The sequence below is a fragment of the Zophobas morio genome, unplaced genomic scaffold (assembly GCF_036711695.1).
Source record: "Zophobas morio isolate AGI-343-1 ecotype UQ-CSIRO unplaced genomic scaffold, CSIRO_AGI_Zmor_V1 ptg000030l, whole genome shotgun sequence".
In the NCBI taxonomy this organism is placed as follows: Eukaryota; Metazoa; Arthropoda; class Insecta; order Coleoptera; family Tenebrionidae; genus Zophobas; species Zophobas morio.
The window spans coordinates 12,060,079-12,083,717 of NW_026972135.1; the positions used below are offsets into that span (position 1 = coordinate 12,060,079).

The 23,639-nt window shown below is 34.7% G+C and overlaps 2 protein-coding genes across 2 annotated transcripts; both read left to right on the plus strand.

The window, feature by feature from the left end:
• Nucleotides 1-3,202: 3,202 nt before the first annotated feature.
• LOC135138809 (uncharacterized) lies at nt 3,203-4,605 on the plus strand. The gene is made up of 5 exons (XM_064068830.1): nt 3,203-3,538; nt 3,590-3,605; nt 3,656-4,051; nt 4,104-4,379; nt 4,431-4,605. The coding sequence occupies exons 1-5, from the start codon at nt 3,311-3,313 to the stop codon at nt 4,535-4,537; spliced, it is 1,023 nt and encodes a 340-aa protein (XP_063924900.1). The 5' UTR covers nt 3,203-3,310; the 3' UTR covers nt 4,538-4,605.
• Nucleotides 4,606-13,136: 8,531 nt separating this feature from the next.
• Nucleotides 13,137-16,827, plus strand: LOC135138168 (uncharacterized). Its single transcript, XM_064068061.1, has 4 exons — nt 13,137-15,564; nt 15,616-15,631; nt 15,682-16,260; nt 16,313-16,827. Exons 1-4 carry the CDS (start codon nt 15,523-15,525, stop codon nt 16,753-16,755), a joined length of 1,080 nt encoding a protein of 359 aa, XP_063924131.1. The 5' UTR covers nt 13,137-15,522; the 3' UTR covers nt 16,756-16,827.
• Nucleotides 16,828-23,639: the final 6,812 nt, after the last annotated feature.

Consider the following 23,639-nt stretch of genomic DNA (forward strand, 5'->3'; position numbering starts at 1 on the left):
AAACATCACCAACGTAACGAGCTACAACTACATGATTTCGAGGTCGCAGAATCGAACAATACTAACACATGGTGTAAATTTGTTTTATTGTTTGTAAATTCACTATTCATGTTAGGATTTTAATCGTTAACTGGTTCTAACACAAGTTTAACCGTCAGATATTTGTTCAGATAAAGTACTTGCTAAGAGATTTCATGAAATTCACTTGGTCAGGACTCACGGTTTGTTTACCAAGTTATAAATAAGGTTTCTGGATGCTTATACTTAAGTATTACATTATAATACTTCTTAATTCTTCACACAAGATTGCACAAGTTTTACTTCACACTAGATTGTTTTTTTCTTGTTTCATGTAAATATTTTGTTGATTAATGCTTCCATCAGAAAATTCTCTGATGTCCAATCTTAATCTCAGATAAGAATTCTTTGCTCTTTAAAATTTCACGAGAGTGTATGGCGAATTTAAATGTTTATTGCTTTTTGAAACTTTAACACTTGTTCGATTGTAGTTTAATGTCAAAGTCATGGAAATTGAACATTTAAATGGAGTTGAGGGAAACACGTGGCAGAAGCGGAGTGCGCGGTTTCTTGTCGAGCTGGCGGTCGCGCCTTCTGCACAAAGGATGCAAGCCTAGGATAGAAATCAGGGGCGGTCGGAATGACGTGACGCTGCCGGCTTGGCCCAATAGTCGGGACCCAACCACGAGTTTGCGACCACAACGGCTTGTTCCTCTAGGCACGTTTCTTCGTGATAGAGGGGTGCTGGGCAGCAGGGCTTGCGATACAATAGAATCACCGACGGGGGTAGGAGAACAGGCACGACCAGGAGCCCCAAACTCCGCTTGAGCTACAACGCCCCTAATGGGTAATTCTTCTGTGCTCTAGAAGGAAATTGAAATAGTTCGTTCGCCACACTCTTGTAGCGTTTTGATGTCGCTGTCTATAGAAGTTTTTATTAAAATTTTGTTCTCTTGTTGACTGCCATAATTTTAAATTTGCCGCCACACGCCCGTAATAACTTGTGTATTTGCATCCAGTTACTTCAGATTTTTTCTTTGTTTTTATTAAATTTGTGAAATTCAAATATTTGCATTGATTGACAACGCTTAATTTGATTTAATTCCAAGTTAGGCAAGTTTTTTTTTTTGTAGCGACACAACTTTGTTGCAGCTTGTTTTTTCAGTGGAGGAATAAATAATTTTTTCTTCAAACGTCAGAAATACGGGTCATTGCATACCTCAATTGATAAATACAAAGTCCTACTTCACTGCCTTGACAGGAAAAAAAATTTCTGCTTAGGCTGCAAAAATTTTTTGCTGCCGCTGAATCAACCAATGAAATTTAAGCCTAGCCGTCTTATGTGTTGATGTTGATGTTCTCACTGTTACTAGTGTTTTGTGCTGCCAATGTCAATCACAGACAACTGTCATATGTCATTTGTCACAATTCAGTCGGTCAGAGCCGAAGATTCGAATTATAACTGTTACCTAAATTAACCAATCATCATGCGCAATTAAGAAGTCTTGTAATAATATAAAAAGGTAAAATTTTACAAAGGGCACTTCACGATTTCGCACAAATTGTTTGCACACAACTCTTCTACAGCACCCCCTGAACACGTTCCTCACCTTCAAATGTTGTAGAAATCCTTACTTTTGCCACAAAAAAATTGTTAAATTTCCCACTTTTCAATAGGAAGCCGTTTCCAACATAACCTAACTTTTTATAGTCAACAACACGCGTACATGTAACGTCGGGTATTTAGTGAAGGCAGGGCGCTTCGCGCCCTGCGCCCCATTGCATACATACCCCTAAACGTGGCACTTCTTGCTCCGTGGATCATTGTCATTGGAATTCGTGCGAATTCAACTATGTGTGTAGTTGGTTGCCTACATGTGGCGCAACTAATAGGGTGCAAACCATAGGGCGAAAGGGGCGAACACTAAATATTTTTTTGTGACACAAAGAAGCATTTCCACAACTTTTGAAGGTAAGGAACGTGATCAGGTAGTGATGTACAAGAGTTTTGCACAAACAGTTTGTGTGAAATGGTGAAGTGCCCTTTGTAAAATTTCACCGAAGTAACAACATTTAAAATATTGTAAAATGATAGTATTTCTAGGAGTACGTGATGGAATCAAAGGTATTTTGATTGCTAGAACTTGTCCTCTACAGATTTTAAAGGTGGCATATTTAGGTGAAGGTTGTTTTAAATAGCTGGAATTGGAATATTAAACAAGAAGAAAAGGCCTCTCGGTGAGTAAATTTGCCACTGCCGATTTTCACATCAAAGTGAAAAACTATATCGATACTGAAAGAAAAAAATCACACAGTTATAGAGTATAGTGACTCCAATTTTTCTGCCTAGGCTGTTTTCGCATTTTTTCTGCCGGTCATCAGTGGCAGAAAAAGTGAGGGGTAGGTACCTACCTGTTTGGTGATTATGATTTATGATCAAGTGTCTGAATATTTTAGACCTTAGAATACAAGTTGGTTATCGTATTAGTGCTTTAAGAATCAGTTCTAAGTGATTTTTGTCACAATTTCTTAGATTTCAACATTTTCATGTCCAATAAATTGGGTCCAGTTTCACGTTTGAAGAAAAAATAGCATGTTTTATACGGAGAAAAATGACTTTTCGTGGCTCATCTGTAATTGCCGGCCTCGCGCGCTCTGCCGTCAAACGTACAGATTCGCCACGAAAAGTCTCATTTTTGCTCCTTATAAAACAATATACTATTGTGTCCTCCATATATGTATTTTGTGTTTTATTTAGCGGCACTTTTCCCACCTTGGGGTCCAGCACTTGCATCTGAACGCATTCCGCCACAAAAAAAAAACACACAACGTAGGTTCTTCACATGTCAATTTAAGGCGCGATGTTTGGGTTATCGCAATGGGGTTATCAAGAACCGTTATTTTTATATTTGCTAAAATTTGTTGGCCTATGAAAAGAAGATATGAAAATATTGAAATCACACATTCGTAAAAAGTGAGTGCGAAGCGACTTAAAATAACTGTAACGAGAGACTGAACATGTTTAAAGAAAAATGCAACGAATAAGGACGTAATGTTCAGCACACATTGTGCCAGGTAGATGCACTTACTAAAAAGAAACCGGTTCATTATTGTCATAGTTGCATATGTGATCATAGTTGCATATATGGACAAGGTCAAAAATGCGACGCAGTAGTCACGGACGATAGTGCAATATTACCTCATTCTTCTATAATAATATTCTAAAAATAACCTGCAACAAAAATTCACAATTACTATTTACTTCAATCCGGTAAATTGACCTTTTTATTCAATGAATATGTATTATCGCATAAAAATTATTTCGATATTTTTAACGCAGTCGTCGGATCTTCGTGGTAAAAACTCGTGCAGATTTGCGATTGCTCATTTTCCATTTTTGTTGCGTATATACAGCGCATACAAAAGCCACAATTCCATTGGAACGGTGTACTTTTGCAGTGCCACTCCTACTGTTACAATGGAATTCTCACGAGTACTTCTCTTAACAGTTTTTTATTCTGTAAGTACATCCAACAAAACATAGTTCACTTTATCAATCTGTTGTTTACAGTTCACTTGCACTGGAGGTAAGAATATATAGCGCGGCAAGGTCACCTACATACAACTCTTTTTGTAGCTAGAAATAATAACTGGGACGATTGGGCCCAAAACTTAAACCGGGATATACAACAAAGGGTTAGGCAAAGTTTAAGTGGTTTGGACAATCTGGGGAGCACCATATCTCAACAAGTCCAGCAGAATTTAGCAGGTATTAATCCATCTGTGAGCAACTCCGCTAACTATGCCAACCCACGTGGTACCGTTTACGAACACGAAGTATATGAAAACACACCGCAAGCCACCGTTCAGTTTAATAAGAAATCTGGTGGTTTCGGCAATTTAGGCAGTTTGGACAATTTAGGAAGTACCATTTCTCAGCAAGTGTATGAAGGTTTGAGACCAGTGCGTGAAATGCAAGCTAAACTCAAGATAAAATTCGGAGAAGATGGTACCACAGTCGCCACGTTTAAAGGTCTACTTGAAAATATACGCAGGTTCTGAATTTTTACATTAGATATTTCTAGATAAACAAGTGATTGTGCGCGATGGGGTCTTTTACAAATGCGAAGGTACCATTTCCGAAGAGGACGGTTCCTGCTCTGGTACTTTACGCAAATCGTCTTTCGAAAGCAAGAAAGACTTCTGTTACGCAAATATCAACACAATTATTAACAATTGGTACTGCATTTCGTCCGGTGGCGGTGTCAGTTCCGGAATTATTAATGGAAACATGTACTGCAATGGTTTCCAGAACAACCCCACTCTGTTGATTTCGAGGGAAGATTACAGAAATTTATGTGGTAACGTTGGGTATCCTGTAACTTACAAATACTTCGGTACTCATCCTATAGGAGACCACAGTTCTGACGTAAGGTGCTCCGGTGGTACTCCTTACACGTGCACTTACACGGAAGACCGAAATCCCAGAGTTCCCAATTTCACACACACTTTGTTATAAAAAAGTTTAATGTATCGTTACACTGTAAAAATAATAAAAAATTTGTTGGTTACAGTGAGAGAATACTATCTACTAGTATCATTTTGGTCGTATCACAAGAAAAACAATCACATTTTCACTAGTATAAACGGCGAGTGCATTCAGAAAACTAAGTGCTGAAAATGACAATGACATATTTATATATAAATTAGTATTGATACTGGTTTCTACTAAGTCTTGAAAATACACTGACCGGCAAAAAAACCCGGCCGCCCTGAAAAATTTCGCAAAACCACTTTAAAAATTATTAATTTAACTAGTGATCTTTATTTTATTAAAGAATCATTCACTATTGACACATGATGTACAAATTAGCAAAATAAAGAAGACAATTAAACGCAGAATTAAATTTAATTTAACAAAATAACAGAAACAGACCACGTACGATACTTTCTTTAAAAAACCAATAAAGGAAGCTGTTGTTGTAAACAGTGTTTTAAATCATTTGATTATAAGTTTGGCAATTAATAAACGTTTTTACGCGAAAATAATTCCGTTAACTCTTACATAAATTTAATTCTGCGTTTAATTGGTTTCTTTTTTTTGATGATTTATCCCTCATTGTCAATAGTGAGTGGTTCTTTAATAAAACAACGATCACTAGTTAAATTAATAATTTTTAAAGCTTGGTTTTGCGAAATTTTTCAGGGTGGCCGGTTTTTTTTGCCGGTCAGTGTAGTTTCGCACGATATTATCATAATTTCAATTAATAGAATATCACTTGTCATGTCTGGGAATACGTCGTATGTGGATTCAATGGGTCCAATGAGCGTCGGTGTGAACACTATGGCCAGGTTGTGTGGGTTCATTTTATTGATGGCAGAATGCAAAGATACTAGGTAACAATTTACAAGTTAATGATGAATACTTAGAAGAAAAAATTGAAACCCAAAATAATACTAATGGTAAGGAAAATACTTCAGAACAACCACTGATTCAGTTACTAGAATTACTACTTAAAAAAACTAACGATCAATCAACAGGAATAAATATAGGCAAAATAGCAAAAGAATTACCATTGAAAAATTTAATGGAAAAAATTCAAACCCGAATCAATCGATAAGTAGTTTTGAAAAAGAATGTGAAAGGTTCAATATAATAGAAAATGAGAAAAAATCGAGATTTTAAAATCATTCATGGACAAAGGTGTTACCGATTGGTACAGCAATACACTCTTCAAACTTACTATTAATGGAGAATTGGAAAATTGGAAAAAAAACTTTTATGATACATTTTCTAGTAAAAGTTGGTCTTCAATAAGATATGCAATGTCATTTAAACCGGCCCCATGCTTGATTACGCGCTAAAAAAAGAAAAACTTTTATTAGAAGTAAGAAAGTCCATTGATGATGGGACACTGATAGATTTAATCGCTGTTGGCTTGCCAAATTTCATAGCTGATAGAATTGAAAGAGAGAAACTAAAGAAAACTGAACACCTATACAATGAAATAGGTAAATTGGAACATTTAGCTTCTAAGAAAGATTTAGAAACAAAAAATATAGAGTCAATAACAAAGACAAAAGCGAAAAGATACCTTGTGAAATCTGTAAAAGGTGTTAGATTTAATCCTGAAACCGAATTCTGGTTCAAAGATAGAAAAAACGATGAAGGAAAAACAAAACACGTAAACAATACTATATTAGAAGTAGAAGTGAGTAATAATGATCCAAAAAACTAATAGTTCCACCATTAATTAGTCTCAAGGTAAAACTAAACGACATCTTAGAAGTATCTGCTATTTATGACACACGCTCAAATGTCTCATTGATAAATTCAAAACTAATACGTTTGAAACCAAGAAAGGACAATACGATGCAAAAGATTAACTTGAAGACAATTAATGGTGTACATAAATGAGATGAAGTGTTAACATTAAAAGTAAAAATACTAAATATAGAAGAAAAGGTAGATGTATTCATCATAAATAATGGAAATTTTAAACATGACTTTCTACTTGAATTAGATTGTATAAAAAAAAATTCAAACTATTACAACATGAAAAACTGGAAATAAAACAGAAAACTAATGATTTCGAAGAAAAACAAGCAAGATGTCAAATAACCTTAAATGAACATGTATATCAAAAAAACTTTGAAATCTTGACAAATCACTTGAACCATCATGAAGAAAAAATTGTAAAAAATCTTATAGAGAAATATAAAAATATATTTGCAAAAGACAAATACGATATAGGGACAGTAAAGGATTACGAAGCCAGAACAGATCTCATAGTAGATAAATATTGCAGTAAGAGACCATATAGATGCACAATTGAAGACAAAAAGGAAATAGGGGAACAAATTTCTAAACTACTCAAAAGAGATTTAATCGAAGAATCATATAGCCCTTTTGCGACCCCAGTAACACTAGCTTATAAAAAGATGAAAACAAAAAATTAAGATTATATATAGATTTCAAAAACCTGAATAAGATAATAATTCCCCAATCACAACATTTTCCATTAATCGAAGATCTAATAATAAAAAAAAGAAATTGCGGATACTTTTCGAAAGTTGACAAACTCAGTTTTGGCTCATTCCTTTAAGGGTAGAAGACAGACGAAAAACTGGATTTGTAACCCAAGAAGATCACATTCAATGGACCTGTCTACCATTTGGACTAAAAACGTCACTAGCTATATTTCAAAGAATATTAAGTAACATAATAAGAAAACATAAATTATCAGATTTTGCAGTCAATTATATACACGACATACTGATTTTTTCAAAAACCTTCGAAGAACACATTAATCATTTGTCGCAATTAAGTACTAGAAGCAATAATGAATTAAAGTTTCCTATTAAAACTTTCTAAATGTACATTTGCCTTGGATTCCGTACAATATTTGCGATATGTAAATATTGGCCTATTGGAAAGTAATTATTAAAATAAAAATAAAAAAAAATAAAGATACAATTCAATTTCTCTCCTAAAGGATAATTTGATTTCAATATGAAATTTTCCGGTTCCAAGAAATCAGAAAAATGTTCGACAATTCTTGGGGAAGATAAATTTTTATAATGAATATGTGCCGAAATTTTCTATTATTCTGGAACCACTACATAATTTATCAAGAAAAGGTCAAGAATTCACTTGAATTCACAGAATGTTAAAAATCTTTTGAATATATGAAAAATTTCCTCTGCCAGCAACCGGTCTTAGATATTTTTGACCCGGAATTACCAATACACATTTACACAAATGCACGCTTACCAGGTACAGCAGCTGTGATGAAACAACCATAACTAAATAATAATTCGGAAATAGAAAACCCAGTGGCATACTTCTTCAACAAATTTAATGTATCTCAGAAAAGAAAGAAAGTTATTTACTTAGAATGCCTAGCAATAAAAGAAGCAGTACAGTATTGGCAACACTTGCTCATAGGAAAACACTTCAAAGTGTTTTCAGATCATAAGCCGCTAGAAAAATGAATATTAAAGCTAGAACGGACGAAGAATTAGGGGATTTCACTTTCTACTTATCACAATATGACATGGAAATAATATACCGCCCAGGCAGAGATAACTTAGAAGCAAACTGCTTAAGCAGAAACCCAGTATTGGAGCCTCAAGAAGACGAAGAAGATAAATTAAAAATTGTCAATCTAATAAAAATAGAGGATATCATACAAAATCAAGAGGGTAATGAAAATTTCACAAATAATAAAAATAATCTAATATTTGAAGATAATCTATATTATAGAAAAGAAAGGAAGAAGAAGAAGAAAATTGTATTATCAGAAGAGTTTTGAAAAAACTTATAAAAAATATCCATAAGGAATTTTGCCACATAGGCATAAAATAAATGCAAAGCAAAATACTACCTTACAATACGGCAGAAGATTTACCAAAAAATATTGAAAAAGTTTGCAAACATTGCGAAATTTGCATACAAAATAAATAAGAAGACATAGTAAAATTCGTCTAATGTCACATCTCGGCCCCGCAAAAAAGCCGTTTGAAGTGGTTTTCATAGATCCATTTAATCGGTGGATTCTGTGGTTCACGATCCACTAAAAAATACTTACACCTTCTAGTAGATCATTTTACTAGATTTGCATACATAGTAACATCAAAGACACAAAGCGCGAGGGATTTCATTATACTGACAGAAAATGTGCTAAGAAACCATATCATCGAAATACTTTTAACTGACCAATACCCAAGCATAAATTCTAAAGATTTCAAAAATTTCCTAGAAGAAAAAATATCACAATGATCTTTACAGCAGCTAACGCACCATTCTTGAATGGTTTGAATGAAAGACTCAATCAAACTTTAGTAAATAAAACTAGATGTGTAATAAATGAAGAAAAAAAAACAAATGTGCATGGACAAACATAGCACATAACTGTGTAAATAAATACAATGGAACCGAGCATACAGTAACAGGGTTTAGTCCAAAATATTTATTACTAGGTAAAGGTACATCAGTATTACCAGAGGAATTGAAAAAAAAGAAAGATAGTAATGATCTAGAGAATGCTAGAGCAATTGCCTTTGAAAACAGTAAAAAAATCATGACTACAATAAAAAACTGTATGACAAAAATAGGATAGATTATAACTTCAAGCTCGGAGAACTAGTATATGTTGAAAATGGTAACCGACTGAACCGAAAAAAATTAGATGTATTAAGAATTGGACTTTACAAAATCCTAAAGAAAATATCAAATTCTATATACGAAATAGATACCACACACAGAAAATCAGAATCAAATTTACTTCATATCTCCAAACTCATTCCTGCTCCAAGTACTTCAAAGGAAGAAACCACCACAGGCACTTAGTTATTAACTGCTTTTGCTTATGTATTATAATTTGTACCAAAACTTTTGTACAAAAATTTAAATCAAAAATATTACAAAACTCAAAATTTGTAACATAACTCAAAATTGGTAAGGTACATTATAGTAAAAGTTGCGTGGTCAGCGTTCATCAAACAACATAACTGTTTAACCAATAATTTCAACGCAAATTAATCTTTAAAAATATAAAACTCAAAACGTTATTTAATCGAGAATACAAAGGGCGATTTATCACCAAAATTAAACTGAACTTTAAAAATATGAACAAAAAACAAAAATTTAAACATTTTATGAAATCATGCACCTTTTTGGAGATATCAACACTTACCCCTTGAACACATTGAACTGGCAACTGGTTAGAGGACTCTGGATGGATCTTTTGGTCTTTTATAAGTAAAGACCCCTCCAAAGGAGTTGTTATTTTTACAAAGTTGTTTACTGTTTACCAGTCTATTTGAGATGTCGTAAAAGTAATTGTGTTTCCACCAAATTAGGCTTAATTAATTTTAATATGAAGATTTTTAGTGGTTAAATGTCCTTCTTGTTAAAATTTAAACCATAAAACCATAAAACTGGACAAAGGCATCATGTCCAGTCAAATGGCGCCAATATTTAACTGTGAAATTATAAACCTTGCTTAGCGTGGTTTGAAAGCATAAAATCCAAGATTCACAATTACAACCTTGATTTTTACGACAATGACGAATGTTCTGATTCATACTGACAAAAGTAATTTATCGCCCATTACATCTCCTCCCTGCTAGGGAAACAAATGCTATGCTTTAATTAGCATACATTTGATTTCTGACCAGGCAACTTCCTTACCTAAAACTCCTAACTACTATAATATTACATCTTTCCGTCTTGAAACATGGACAGCGGGGCTTCTTCACATAGGCAATGATGTAGATTCAACCGTATCGAAAGAGGATTCCAATTTTCATGTTTGCCAGCATAGTCTAGTAGTGTTACTAAGGACTCCTTTTCGTTAACTGTCCAGATTGAGATAATTTTGCTGTAACCTCAATCTATTCTCAAAATTCTCAAGTTGATAGTCCATTAGCTAAGTTCTTTGTTTCGGACTTCAAGCTCGGTGACATGTGGGCCTTCGGATAACGTCATTGCTCATGCTCAAGAGTTGACTCTTGACCATGCCCACTCGATAGGTCGATATATAACACTCATTCCCAATGTGTATTAGTAGAATAATAAAGTAAAGATTCTAATAAACTAATGTTAGTGAGAGTCCTCTAATATTTAATATAAAAAACTGCCAGCTGGGGCAAGTATATCAATCTCCGCTATATGCATTAATAATATTTTTTAAGCCTCTTTGTAGTCGTCATCGCGACTTCCTTTTTGGTTGTTTCCTAAAAACAGATAGACCACGTAACTACTTTGTACTTGGATTAAAAACATTTTATAAACCATTAGAATTATTAATTATGAAATTGACAGTTATATATAAACCCGCCAAAAGTCCTTTTCTTGATTTATAAAATCCTTCAATAGTAATTAACTTTTGAATATCTTTATCTTCACTTTGTAGTTCTTTTAATTTATCTAGATCATATAAAATTGGAGTTCAATTGTTGTGAATATGTCTTAATGTTCTAACTAAACATGAAGATTCTTCTTCTTCTTCTTCTTCTTCTTCATTTTCAACTATTACTTGATCTAATGGGTAATCTAATCTTGTTAGGAGACCGACAAGCTGGTGGTGTACAGTGGATTACTCTGGTGATTTTTTTTTAATTTTGTGTTTCTTTATAAGAGTCAAGTCTCCAAGGAAGTGCCCTGTTTCGGGTGAGTTTGTTCCATTTTGAAATAGCCATTCTGGTCCATATTTTGGTATTCGTCTTATAACTAGAATCGTACTTAGAGACGGATTTAGAATAACCTGGTTTATCCTATCACACAGTTTCTTGTGTCTTTTTTTTTCTCTCTTGTTCTTCCTGTATTCGTTCACCGGGTTCAGTGCGAAATTTATCTACAGATGGCCATAAAGTGCAGGGAATGCAATAAGGCCATCTGTATAAGGTAAGAAGTGACGAATATATCAACTGTCGGAAGGAATGTGGTGGAAACTACGATAGTGGATGTGCCAATCTCAATAAATCCGCTTATAATTCTCTAAAAGATACTGGTCTGATTAAAACTTGGGGCTGCGGGTTATGTAGCAAATCCATATATCCAGCAAAATCTTCCTGATGCTTTAAAAAATGTCGTAATTGGCTTATCCCAAGTTATTAATGAAAACTTCTCTATGCTTAGTCAGCAAATCGCTGACTTAAAGAATGAAAACTTAATGCTCCACGAAAATATATCTAAATTAATGGAAAAATTTGATAGTGTTTGTAATGGGACAAATGATACTGCCTGTTCCTCTTCTTAAGCTAAGACGCTGAAAAAGGCATCTATTATTGTCATTAAGTCTAAGGATTACTCAAAATCAGACATTATTTCCAACATTAATCCCGATAATTTCCAAAGTTAAACAAATAAAAAATGGTGGATTATCCTAAACTACTGAAACTAGAAACATGAATTTTGTGTTTTAAGCACCCATTAAGAAATGATTTTTGAAAATTCAGCCTCTAAGAAGGTAAAATAAGGGATAAAATTTTGTGTGGGGGTCTCGTGAATTTTTAAGTTAGACACTATAATTATGCGCTAAAATAAATAATTGTCCTAATTTAAAGACAAAACCTGAAGTACCAATGACCACCGCCAACCACACCATTCCGTTTACAGTGACACATAAACCTTCCGCAGGTATGTGAGAACTAATAATAAACTTTACGTTCAAAACTTTTGGAAACAATTGGAGATGTGTTATGACATCAAATTTTCGACAAATTTCAAACTTTAGCTTTTATTTATTAGTGACACAACCTTCAGTTACAGTGACCGAAGTTCTACAGACGTCGTTCGCTTCTTCAGCTAAAATCAAGAGCATAATTTAAAAAAACTACATAATTATGTTTCAGAAAAGAGGTGTCAGACTGTCCATGCTATGAAAAAATTTATGGATTTTGATTTTTAGAGATGTGTACTTATTTTCATCGTACACTTTGCACACCGTACGAATAAAAAAATCACATTTCGATATTAGGTCGCAGAATTAAACAATACTAACACGTGGTGTAAATTTGTTTTATTGTTTGTAAATTCACAGTTCATGTTAGGATTTTAATAGTTAACCTGTTCTAACACAACTTTAGCCGTCAGAGATTTGTGCAGATAAAGTACTTGTTTACCGTTTGTTTACCAAGTTATAAATAAGGTTTCTGAATGCTTATACTTACCTAAGTATTACATTATAACACTTCTTAATTTTTTACACAAGATCGCACAAGTTTTACTTCACACTAGATTGTTTTTTTCTTGTTTCATGTAAATATTTTGTTGATTAATGCTTCCACCATAAAATTGTCTGATGTCCAATCTTAATCTCAAATAAGAATTCTTTGCTGTTTAAAATTTCACGAGAGTGTATGGCGAATTTAAATGTTTATTGCTTTTAGAAACTTTAACACTTGTTCGATTGTAGTTTAATGTCACAGCCATGGAAATTGAACATTTAAATGGAATTGAGGTAAATAAGACAGAAACACGTGGCAGAAGCGGAGTGCGCGGTTTCCTGTCGAGCTGGCGGTCGCGCCATCTGCACAAGGGATGCAGGCCTAGGATAGAAATCAGGGGCGGTCGGAATGACGTGACGTTGGCGGTTTGGTCCAATAATCGGGACCCAACCACGAGTGGTGTAAATCTGTTTTATTGTTTGTAAACTCACAGATCATGTTAGGATTTTAATCGTTAACTGGTTCTAACACAAGTTTAAACGTCAGAGATTTGTTCAGATAAAGTATTTGCTAAGAGATTTCATGAAATTCACTTAGTCAGGACTGACCGTTTGTTTACCAAGTTATAAATAAGATTTCTGGATGCTTATACTTAAGTGTTACATTATAACAATTCTTAATTTTTCACACACGATTGTTAATAGTTCATTTACGACAGTTAAAATTAACTTACCGTTATTCCACTGTAGGCACGGGGATTTAAAAAATTCTCCCCTTAGGTTGTTATTATCATCATATCATCATCACATCACCGAGATATTTTTCTCGTAACGTTGAAAATTACATCACCCAGAAGCTTTTCTCGCAAGACCTGATGCATTTTGTGTTTATTTATCATGTGTTTGTTTGGGATGAGCTGGTAACAGTCACGATATAACCTCTCAAAGCAAATTATTTTCAGTAATCAATCACTTGGAGAGTGTCGCATAATTTAACACAATGTAAATTCTTTGTTTCATGCGTTTGTAAAGTGTGGCATAATTTAACATCAGGTAAATTCTTTCTTTTGGCAGCGGCCATGTTGAATGAGTACTTTCAAACCGAGCACATGTTTAAACTGTAAAATTTCGCTGAACAAACGCCACAGGATGAATCGCGTTTCTAAATCGCATATTTTTGACGTATTGTTTTAGAACGACGTATTTGTCGGACGGCATTTTGGACCTCCAGACTGTTTTGTTATGTTTTTTATTTATGTGTTTGTTTGGGGGAATGTAAAACGATGGCGCACGATGCAGCTGAATAACTTCACTTTTAAAATTTTACTAATAACTCGAATGGATGTTAAAGATGTTAAACTTTTTTAGTTTTGCAATTTTTCACCTTTTTTTTTTGTTTTATAAATTTTTGATAGTTGTTTCATGTAAATATTTTGTTGATTAATGCTTCCATAATAAAATTGTCTGATGTCCAATCTTAATCGCAGATAATTCTTTGCTGTTTAAAATTTCACGAGAGTGTATGGCGAATTTAAATGTGTATTGCCTTTTGAAACTTTAACACTTGTTCGATTGTAGTTTAAGATCAGAATAACAAAAATTTAACATCTAAATGGAATTGAGGTAAAAAACACAGAAACACGTGGCAGAAGCGGAGTGCGCGGTTTCTTGTCGAGCTGGTGGTCGCGCCATCTGCACAAGGGATGCAGGCCTAGGATAGAAATCAGGGGCGGTCGGAATGACGTGACGGTTTGTTCGCCTAGGCACGTTTCTTCGTGATAGAGGGGTGCTGGGTGGCAGTGCTTGCGATACAATAGAATCACCGTCGGGGGTAGGAGAACAGGCACGACCAGGAGCCCCTAACTCCGTTTGAGCTACAACGAACGCCCCCTAAGGGTAATTCTGCTGTGCTCTAGGAAGGAAATTGAAATAGTCCGACCACCACACTCTTGTAGCGTTCTGATGCCGCTGTCGATGTGCTGCATACAAGTTTTCATTAAAATTTTGTTCTCTTGTGACTATTTTAAATTTGCCGCCACACGCCCGTAATAAATAATAAATGCATCCAGTTACTTTACTGCAGATTTTTTCTGTGATTTTATTAAATATGTGAAATTCAAATATTTGCATTGTTAGGCAAGTTTTTTTTTGTAGCTGAGCATTAAGCGGTGTCTTCAACCGGCACAACTTAGTCGCAGCTTTTTTTTTTGTCATTGGAGGATTAAATAATTCTGTGGCCTCCATATATTTTGTGTTATATTTAGCGGTACTTCTCCAATCTTGGAGTCCAGCACTTACATATGAACGCATTTCGCCACAAAAAAAAACACACACACACACACACACACAACGTAGGTTCCATTTTGTTAGACGATCACAGTCAAGGCCAAATTTTTTTAATGTTTAAATTTTTCGAGGGCTTTCAAAATTTTTTTTACATGTCAATTGAAATGGGGATGTTTGGGTTATCGCAATGGACATTATCAAGAACCGATATTTTTATATTTGCCAAAATGTGAAAAGAAAATATGAAAATATTGAAAACCCACATTCGTAAAAAGTGAGTGTGAAACGTCTTAAGATAACTGGAACGAGACAGTAAACATGTTTAAAGCAAAATGCAACGAATAAGGACGTAATGTACAGCACACATTTTATCGCACAAAAATTATTTCGATATTTTTAACGCAATCGTCTGACCTTCGTGGCAAAAGCTCGTAAAGATTTGCGATCGCCCATTTTCGATTTTTGTTACGTTTATACAGCGCATATAAAAGCCACAATTACCATTCGAACGGTGTACTTCTGCAGTGCCACTCCTACTGCTACAATGGAATTCTCACGAGTACTTCTCTTAACAGTTTTCTATTCTGTAAGTACATTCAACAAAACATAGTTCACTTTATCAATCTGTTGTTTACAGTTCACTTGCGCTGGAGGTAAGATTACATAGTACGGCAAGATCACCTACACACAACTCTTTTTGTAGCCAGCAACAATGACTGGAACGATTGGACCCAAAACTTAAACTGGGAAAAACAACAACATGTTAGTTTGTACAATCAGAGGAAGACCGTATCTCAACGAGTCCAGCAGTATTCAGCAGGCATTAGTCCATATGTGAGCAACTCCGCTAACTATTACAATCCACCCCATACCTTCGACCCACATCCTACCTTCGACCCACGCCCTACCTACGACCCACGCCCTACCTACGACCCACGCCCTACCTTCGACCCACACCCTACTTTCGACTCACGCCCTACCTTCGACCCACGCCCTACCTTCGAGCCACACCCTAGCTTCTACTCACACCGTACCTTCTACCCACGCCGTACCTTCAACCCACGCCATACCTTCTACGAAACCGAATTCAACAAAAACACACCGGAAGTCCACCCTCAGTTTAGTAACAGAGTTGGTGGTCTCCACAATTTAGACAATTTGGACAATTTTGGAGGTACCATTGGTCAGCAGGTGTATGCCAGTTTGAGACCAGTGCGTGAAATGGAAGCTAAACTCAAGATAAAATTCGGAAAAAATGGTACCACAATCACCACGTTTAAAGGTCCGCTTGAAAATATACGCAGGTTCTTGATTTTTACATTAGATATTTCCAGATAAACAATTTATTGTCAGCGATGGGTTCTTTTACGATTGCGACGGTACCATTTCCGAAGAGGACGGTTTCTGCTCTGGTAGTTTATGCAAATCGTCTTTCGAAACCCCGAGAGACTTCTGTTACGCAAATATCAACACAATTATTAACGATTGGTACTGCATTTCGCCCGGTGCCGGTGCCAGATCCGGAATTATTAATGGAAAGGGCTACTGCAATGCTTCCGAGGACAACCCCGCTCTGTTTATTTCGGCGGAAGATTACAGAAATTTGTGTGATGACGTTAGGTATCCTGTAACTTACAAATACTTCGGTACTGATCCTATAGGAGACCACAGTTCTGACGTAATCTGCTCCAGTGGTATTCCTTACACGTGTACTTACACGACAGACAGAAATTCCGATCTTGGTGTTTCCGGGCCCTTTAACTTCGTGCTCAATTAAACACACTTTGTTTTAAAAAAGTTTAATGTACCGATACACTGCAGCAATAATAATAAATCACAAGAAAAACAATCAGATTTTCACTAGTATAAAAGGCGAGTGCATTCAAAAAACTAAGTGCTGAAAATGACAATGGCATGATTACACATACTTAAATTAGTACTGATACTGGTTTCTACTAAGTCTTGAAAATACTCTCGTACGACATTATCATAATTTCAATTAACAAAATATCACTTGTCATGTCTGGCAAAACGTCGTTTGTGGATTCGATGGGTGCAATGTGGCCAGGTTCTGTGGGTTCATTTTATTGATGGCACAAAGCAAAGATACCCTACAAAGTAATGACAATAAAATGATTACAATAACGACAAAAATACCTGTGCAAATTTTCAACCACATATTTTAAAGTGTCATAATCGTTATTTTTGTGTGAAAAAAACAAGTTACAAGATCCGTTCTAACGACAGCAACTTACGCATAGCGTCTAAGAGGTATCGGTAATAACCTCAGGTACGACTTCAAGGCTACGGGTATCACGTTGATGTTAACTGTGAAATTATAAATCTTGATTAGCATGGTGTGAAATCATAAAATCCAAGATTCACAATTATTACAACCTTGATTTTTACGACAATGACGATTGTTCTGATTCATAATGAAATCTCCAAAAATAAGTAATTTATCGCCCGTTACATCTCCTCCCTGCTAGGGAAGCAAGAGTTGAGTCTTGACCACTCGACAGGTCGATCTATAACACTCATTCCCCATGTGTATTAGTACCTAAAATAATAAAATAAAGATTCTAATAAACTAATGTTAGTGAGAGTCCTCTAATATTTAATATAAAAAACTGCCAGCTGGGGCAAGTATATCAATCTCCGCTATATGCATTAATAATATTTTTTAAGCCTCTTTGTAGTAGTCATCGCGACTTCCTTTTTGGTTGTTTCCTAAAAACAAATAGACCACGTAACTATTTTGTACTTGGATTAAAAACATTTTATAAACCATTAGAATTATTAATTATGAAATAGACAGCTATAAACCCGCCAAAAATATATTTGATATATTTAACTTAACAACTTTCTTTATATATGTTTTTACAATACCCTCATATACTCGGGAGCTTGTCCTTTGCTCCTTGTATGATAAGCATGACGCGGTGGACTACCCACTATAGATGAGGTTGGTTCATCTAACTCCTCTGTTTCAGATTCTAAGCTGTCTAAACTTATGTCTGAAGTTTTTCAGCAGAACTTATTTCCTTTTGAATATCATTTTCTTGTTTGATTTTATATCTTGTTCGTCGCTTGTAACGATTTCATCTAATGAGACATATAATTAAATATATTTTGAAAATGTTTGTAACGCTGCAATGTTCATGTTTGTCGACGAATATGGATGGTTTAACATGCCTATGACGGTACATAAAGTTCTAATTCATGGGACAATTATTATTTCATCAACTTTGCTTCCTATTGGGCAGTTAACAGAAGAGGCACAGGAGTCTAGAAACAAATCAGAGATTTTCCAGAATAAACAGCAATCAGTATCTTTTAAATAGGCTTCTTCTGTCATCTGATCTTTTAATAACTTCTTTAAGGAAGGTCCACAGAAAGAAAATTAAAAAAAATGCTACCACAAGCTCATCAACTTTTAAAAAACGAATTAGAAGAAAGTGATACCGAGGAAACAGAAACGACAATTTCATCCACTGACACAAATAGTGAAATCAGTTTCGAAAACGATGAAATTTAATAATTATGTATATGTTACAGTCAAAGTGTTCATTCCGTCAATGTATACACTGACTAGCCTATGCATTGAGTGATTTGCTCAGTAAATGTGTTCACAATGGACGATGTGTAAGCTTTAACTAGTCAATGTCATTGATCTAATAAAGGAGTGGATGGAGCCTAGTATACGTTTCCATACGCGAGCGAGTGTAATCAACATAAGAAAGAAATAGCTAGAGCGGTTATGCATCAGTGGGGAAAGGACGGCTGACCACGTATCACGTGTTGGGTGGCAAGAAACGCTTCATTTGAAGGGGAATTAATACGTTTTCTTACGAATTTGTTCAAACAACCAATTATAACAAACGTCTGTTAATGAAAACTATATTTTTACAGTTTACATTAAAATAATGCGTAATGTGAAACAACAAAAATCATGTTAAGTGGTGGAGATAGTCTTTTAATAAAATGATATGTATACAGAATCTGCAATATATTACGAATTCAGTTAGAAAAATTAATCTTCTAAAAGTTAACTAATCTTGTAGTGTATGTTCATTGGTAATTCTGAAATTTTTAGGATAAAAGTAATTAAACTTTCGATAAAAGTGATAGGGTCCCTAATTAAATTAAACATATTAAATTGTGTAGAATTTTCTACTAAAATCTATTTTCTAAATCCACGTACAAATAACTAAAACAATAATCAATAGATATAAAATTCCCTCTTTTTGTAGCAATAATCAGTTTTTTCGTAACTCGGAATGTTTAGGGAATCTAACAAAGTTTTTAAATTATTTACGATTAGCTTCGTCTGTGTATGTGATTATTACCGATGAAATGAAACAGGATTACTTTCTTTGCACGTTCTATGCAATTATACGCACAACACGATTTCACGATGTTTAACAAATAGCCGGATAAAATACAACTTAAGAAGACTGTAGACATTTAAATAAGGTAACTTGAGCCTAAAAAACGTAAATTTGCAAAATTACACCTTCAAACACCATGCGACAGCACGAAAAAAACCTCCAGAAACACAGTGCTCTGCAGTTTCGCGTCAATGTTTTGCCACCCAGAGAGCCCTATCTCACTCCCACTGTGTTGACAACACGCGTCTCTCTCTAATTTAAGTTACTTCCATATAATATTATTTCTATGGTCAATGTATACATTAACGGTTTCCGCTTAGTCAAAGTATGCACAAAATAATACATGGTGACATAACCTCACATTGTACCTACTGATGTTTTAGCGGTATTTGGGATTTATTGTTTTTGTGTGGTGTGTAGTACATATTAAGTGTTAGTTTAATATTATCTACAATGGATAAAACTGCAATAAAAACAAAGTTTTATGAACGCATTGAAAAAATTTAGAAAAATATCTAAAGTTAAAGGCAGAAGTGAAAAATGCAAAAACTTTGCCAAAAAAAGAAAGCATAGCCATTAGTGAATATACTGTTCAGCACTTAACTCATTTTTAATAAAAATGTCACTTGTACTACTTCTTCTCTGAGCTCCTCAAATGTGATATTTAAGTATTTCTTTTTATTGAAGCTTTGACTAACAGACTGCAGTAAATGCATACACTGTCTAGTGAATGTATACATTTACTAGTAAAAGTATCCATTTCCATGCGCAGTGAATACTTTGGCTAAAACCGTACGTCAATGTATAATTGTATACATTGACTAGTAAGTGTATACATTCGCTGAAATGTACGCTTTTACTGTAACATATACATATATTTCTTTTAAGCAGGCTGGTTATTTTTTTGTTTTGATTGTTTCTTAATTCTTATTATATTAATAATAATTATTAAACACTAACAATTTTTAAATATGAAAATTTTTATCTTGTATTTTAATTATTTATTTTATTGCCATATTTCAGTAAATTTTCGATCACAAATTTAGCAAATCATGTTTTAAAATAAAATGAATGCAATTTGACAAAGATCATCAAGTTTTTTAATAAATTTGGGCTGTTTCAGAATTTTGGCCACATATTTTTGATTTCGTCCCACTGTACAACCACAGTAGATTTTGTCAATTCAGTACCGTCAATATAGTATGAACGCTTTGGGTACTTCTTACCAATGTAAAGAACTTCACATTTATCTCTATGTTAAGTGGAAGCAGCCAATCAGTGGACCATTTGTATACTGCAAGAAGATCCTCTTTGAGAAGCACAGCATTAGAACTATTGTTGTATAACTTAATGTCGTCTGCATACATAGCAAACTGCGACTTAATTGTATTCTTTAGATCTGCTGTATATGTTACAAAAAGCAAAGAACCTAAGACAGAACCCTGCGGGACCCCACTCAACACTTCCACTGGTCGACTGAAAGAACTGCCCACTTTAACACGAAATGTACGATTGCTGAGAAAAAAATCAATGCAACGCCAAAGCTTACCTGATATTGCAAGATGCTGGAGTTTAACCAACAGTCGACGTTTAGGGACGCGATCAAAAGCTTTGGAGAAATCCAAATACAAAACATCTAGTGTTCCCAGAATCAGATTTTCTGGTCCAATCTGACAAACAACATAAAAGATTGGACTGAATTGACTCACCAGGTAAAAAACCATGCTGCTGTGTTGGTATTAAAGAATAATCTATTAAAAATTGGATCAGCTGCTCATATATAATTAGCGGCATTAAATTTATCTCGTTTCTTAAAAATAGGACTAATTAATGCTGTACGCCAGTCCGGGGACAGGGAAGCTGTAACGACTGCCTCATTAATATCCCGATAGGTTCGCTAAGCACATCCGCACAACACTTAAGAACCTTGGTGATAAAAAAATCAGGACCAGGAGATTTTGACACGTCACTTTTTCAATTTTTCGTATATCGCACACTCGGAAAAATCGACCTCACTAAGTGAAGCGAGATTAGGAGGACCAGATACGTTCGGTATTGCATCCAAGGACTCTCGTGTGAAAGCAATTGAAAAAGTATCGGCCAATATATTAGCAACTTCGCTACTATCATGCGTTAGAGTGCCGGAATTATCCCTAATTTGAATAGTCGCCACAGGCTCTGAGAGTTTTGTGCGGACATGCTTAAACAGCCTCTTGGTGTTTTTAGAATTTGCGATTCGGGACTCATATGCAATTTTAGCGTTCTTGATGACTGTAGAAACTTGGTTTGAGAAAGTTCTGTAAGCTTTGTAGCTCTCTTCTGAACCAGACCTTTTATAGTTACGCCAGACCACTCGCTTCCTTCTTACTAACTTTAAAATGCTACCAGTTATCCAAGGTTTTTTGAAAGATCTTTTAGCTGCACTGGTAACAATGTTTTGCTCGACAGTGTCATGTAAATTGCTTTTGAAGAGATTCCAGTTTTCCGAAATTGAATTACGAGATAGTAGTGACTTCCAGTTTGTTTCTGCTAAAAAATTTTACTGCTGCAAAATCAATAGCTGTTCTCTTAAACGAAACAGTTCGCTTACGCGGCATAAAACAAATTTGCAGATTGACTATTAACGTGATATGATCCGAAATACCAATCGAAATAAGATAGTCCAAACTGGAGAGAGAAATATCATCCGATGAAATGATTAAATCAAGAAGGGATGGATTCTGGTTTGATCGGTATCTTGTCGGTTGTAAAAGATGCTGGTGTAAATGTCTGTTTATGAGTAAATCAACCAAGAGTTGAGAGGACTGGGAGAGATCTAAAAGCCACGAAACATTGGGCATAATCAAGTCAGCGAAGATGAAATTTTTTTCATAAAGTTGCGTTAGTTGATTAATAAAATCAAACAAAACTTTGTCATCCCCAAGAAAAGTTGAGGAAGGTCTGTAGACACAACTTATAGCCGCACAGTCAAATGCAATAGGTGAGACATGAAAATTTGACAAAACCTGGTCTGCTAGATACATGCAAACACCACCACTTTTTTATTTAGTCGGTCTTTTCTAAACAACTTATAACCTTTCAAATTGACCAGTCCGTCATGTAATACCGGAGTCGGCCACGTCTCAGTCAATAAAATTATGGAAGGTTTGTCATGTCCCACAAATACACAAAAATCGGTAAACTTTGCAATTAAAGAAGCAATGTTAGAATAAGCTATTAAGCTAACAAAATAGTTTGAATAAAGAGTGAATGTTATGGTTAATTATCACCACTTTGTTCATGCAGTAAGTTAGCGAGATTAAGATCGTTGCTAAGCTCAGAATTTGGACTTGCTTTAGGCTTGTAAACTTTACCAAGAGCCTTCTTAATTCTTCTTTGAACCCTTACACACTTGTTCTTAATACCTACTTTTGTCTGTGACTACTTTACAAATATCAAACATTACATTAAGTACTCCCTGAATATCGTTAGTGAAAGTAGCGACCTATCACTAATATAACTCTATTAACCTTTGTCATGAATTCAATAGTCTGGTCATAATCTAAAGGATATTCATCTGTGTTGGTGATTAAGTCCTTTGCTGGTAAAAGCAGCTCTGTCGTGGGCGTTAGACTCTCAGTAGAATCACTTTTCTTTATTTTTTTTGACTTGTTATCACTATCACCTGTATTATTTGAAAGGTCAACTGGATTTTACATAGAGGTATCGTCATCTGTGGTTTGCCTTTTTCCAGCTAATGTGTCAACAGGTTTAGAATGAACTGGTGAAGTAGATTCAACAACTTTTGGGCACTCACTTGCATAGTGACCGACCAGTTTGCATTTAAAACAAACATCGTCAAACGTTAAGAAAATACGGTTTGGATATTGGATATTTTTACCTCTGTAGATGCATACCATCCTGCCCTTAAAATTATTACTGAGTTTGGTAAATCTGTCTATAAAAATTTTCCGGCTTCAAATTTATCTGAATAAAACTTTAATAAAGCGAATCTTCCTGGGCTATACTCTGCCATTGCTGATGTCAACTGGGGATTTCTTAGTCAATTTAATGACGTTGAAGAGTTACCTACCGAATTCTATGCTAAACTAAATAGTTTATTTGATATATATGTTCCCAGAAAGTCTTCCTCTTTTGGAACTTATCCCTCATGGTTTAACAATTATAATAATAATGTATTTATTTCCAACGGGTAGAAACACCCAATTACAGGAAATATTTAAATAAAAAACAACAAACAAACCTATTCCCTAAGCATTAGTAGGTACAG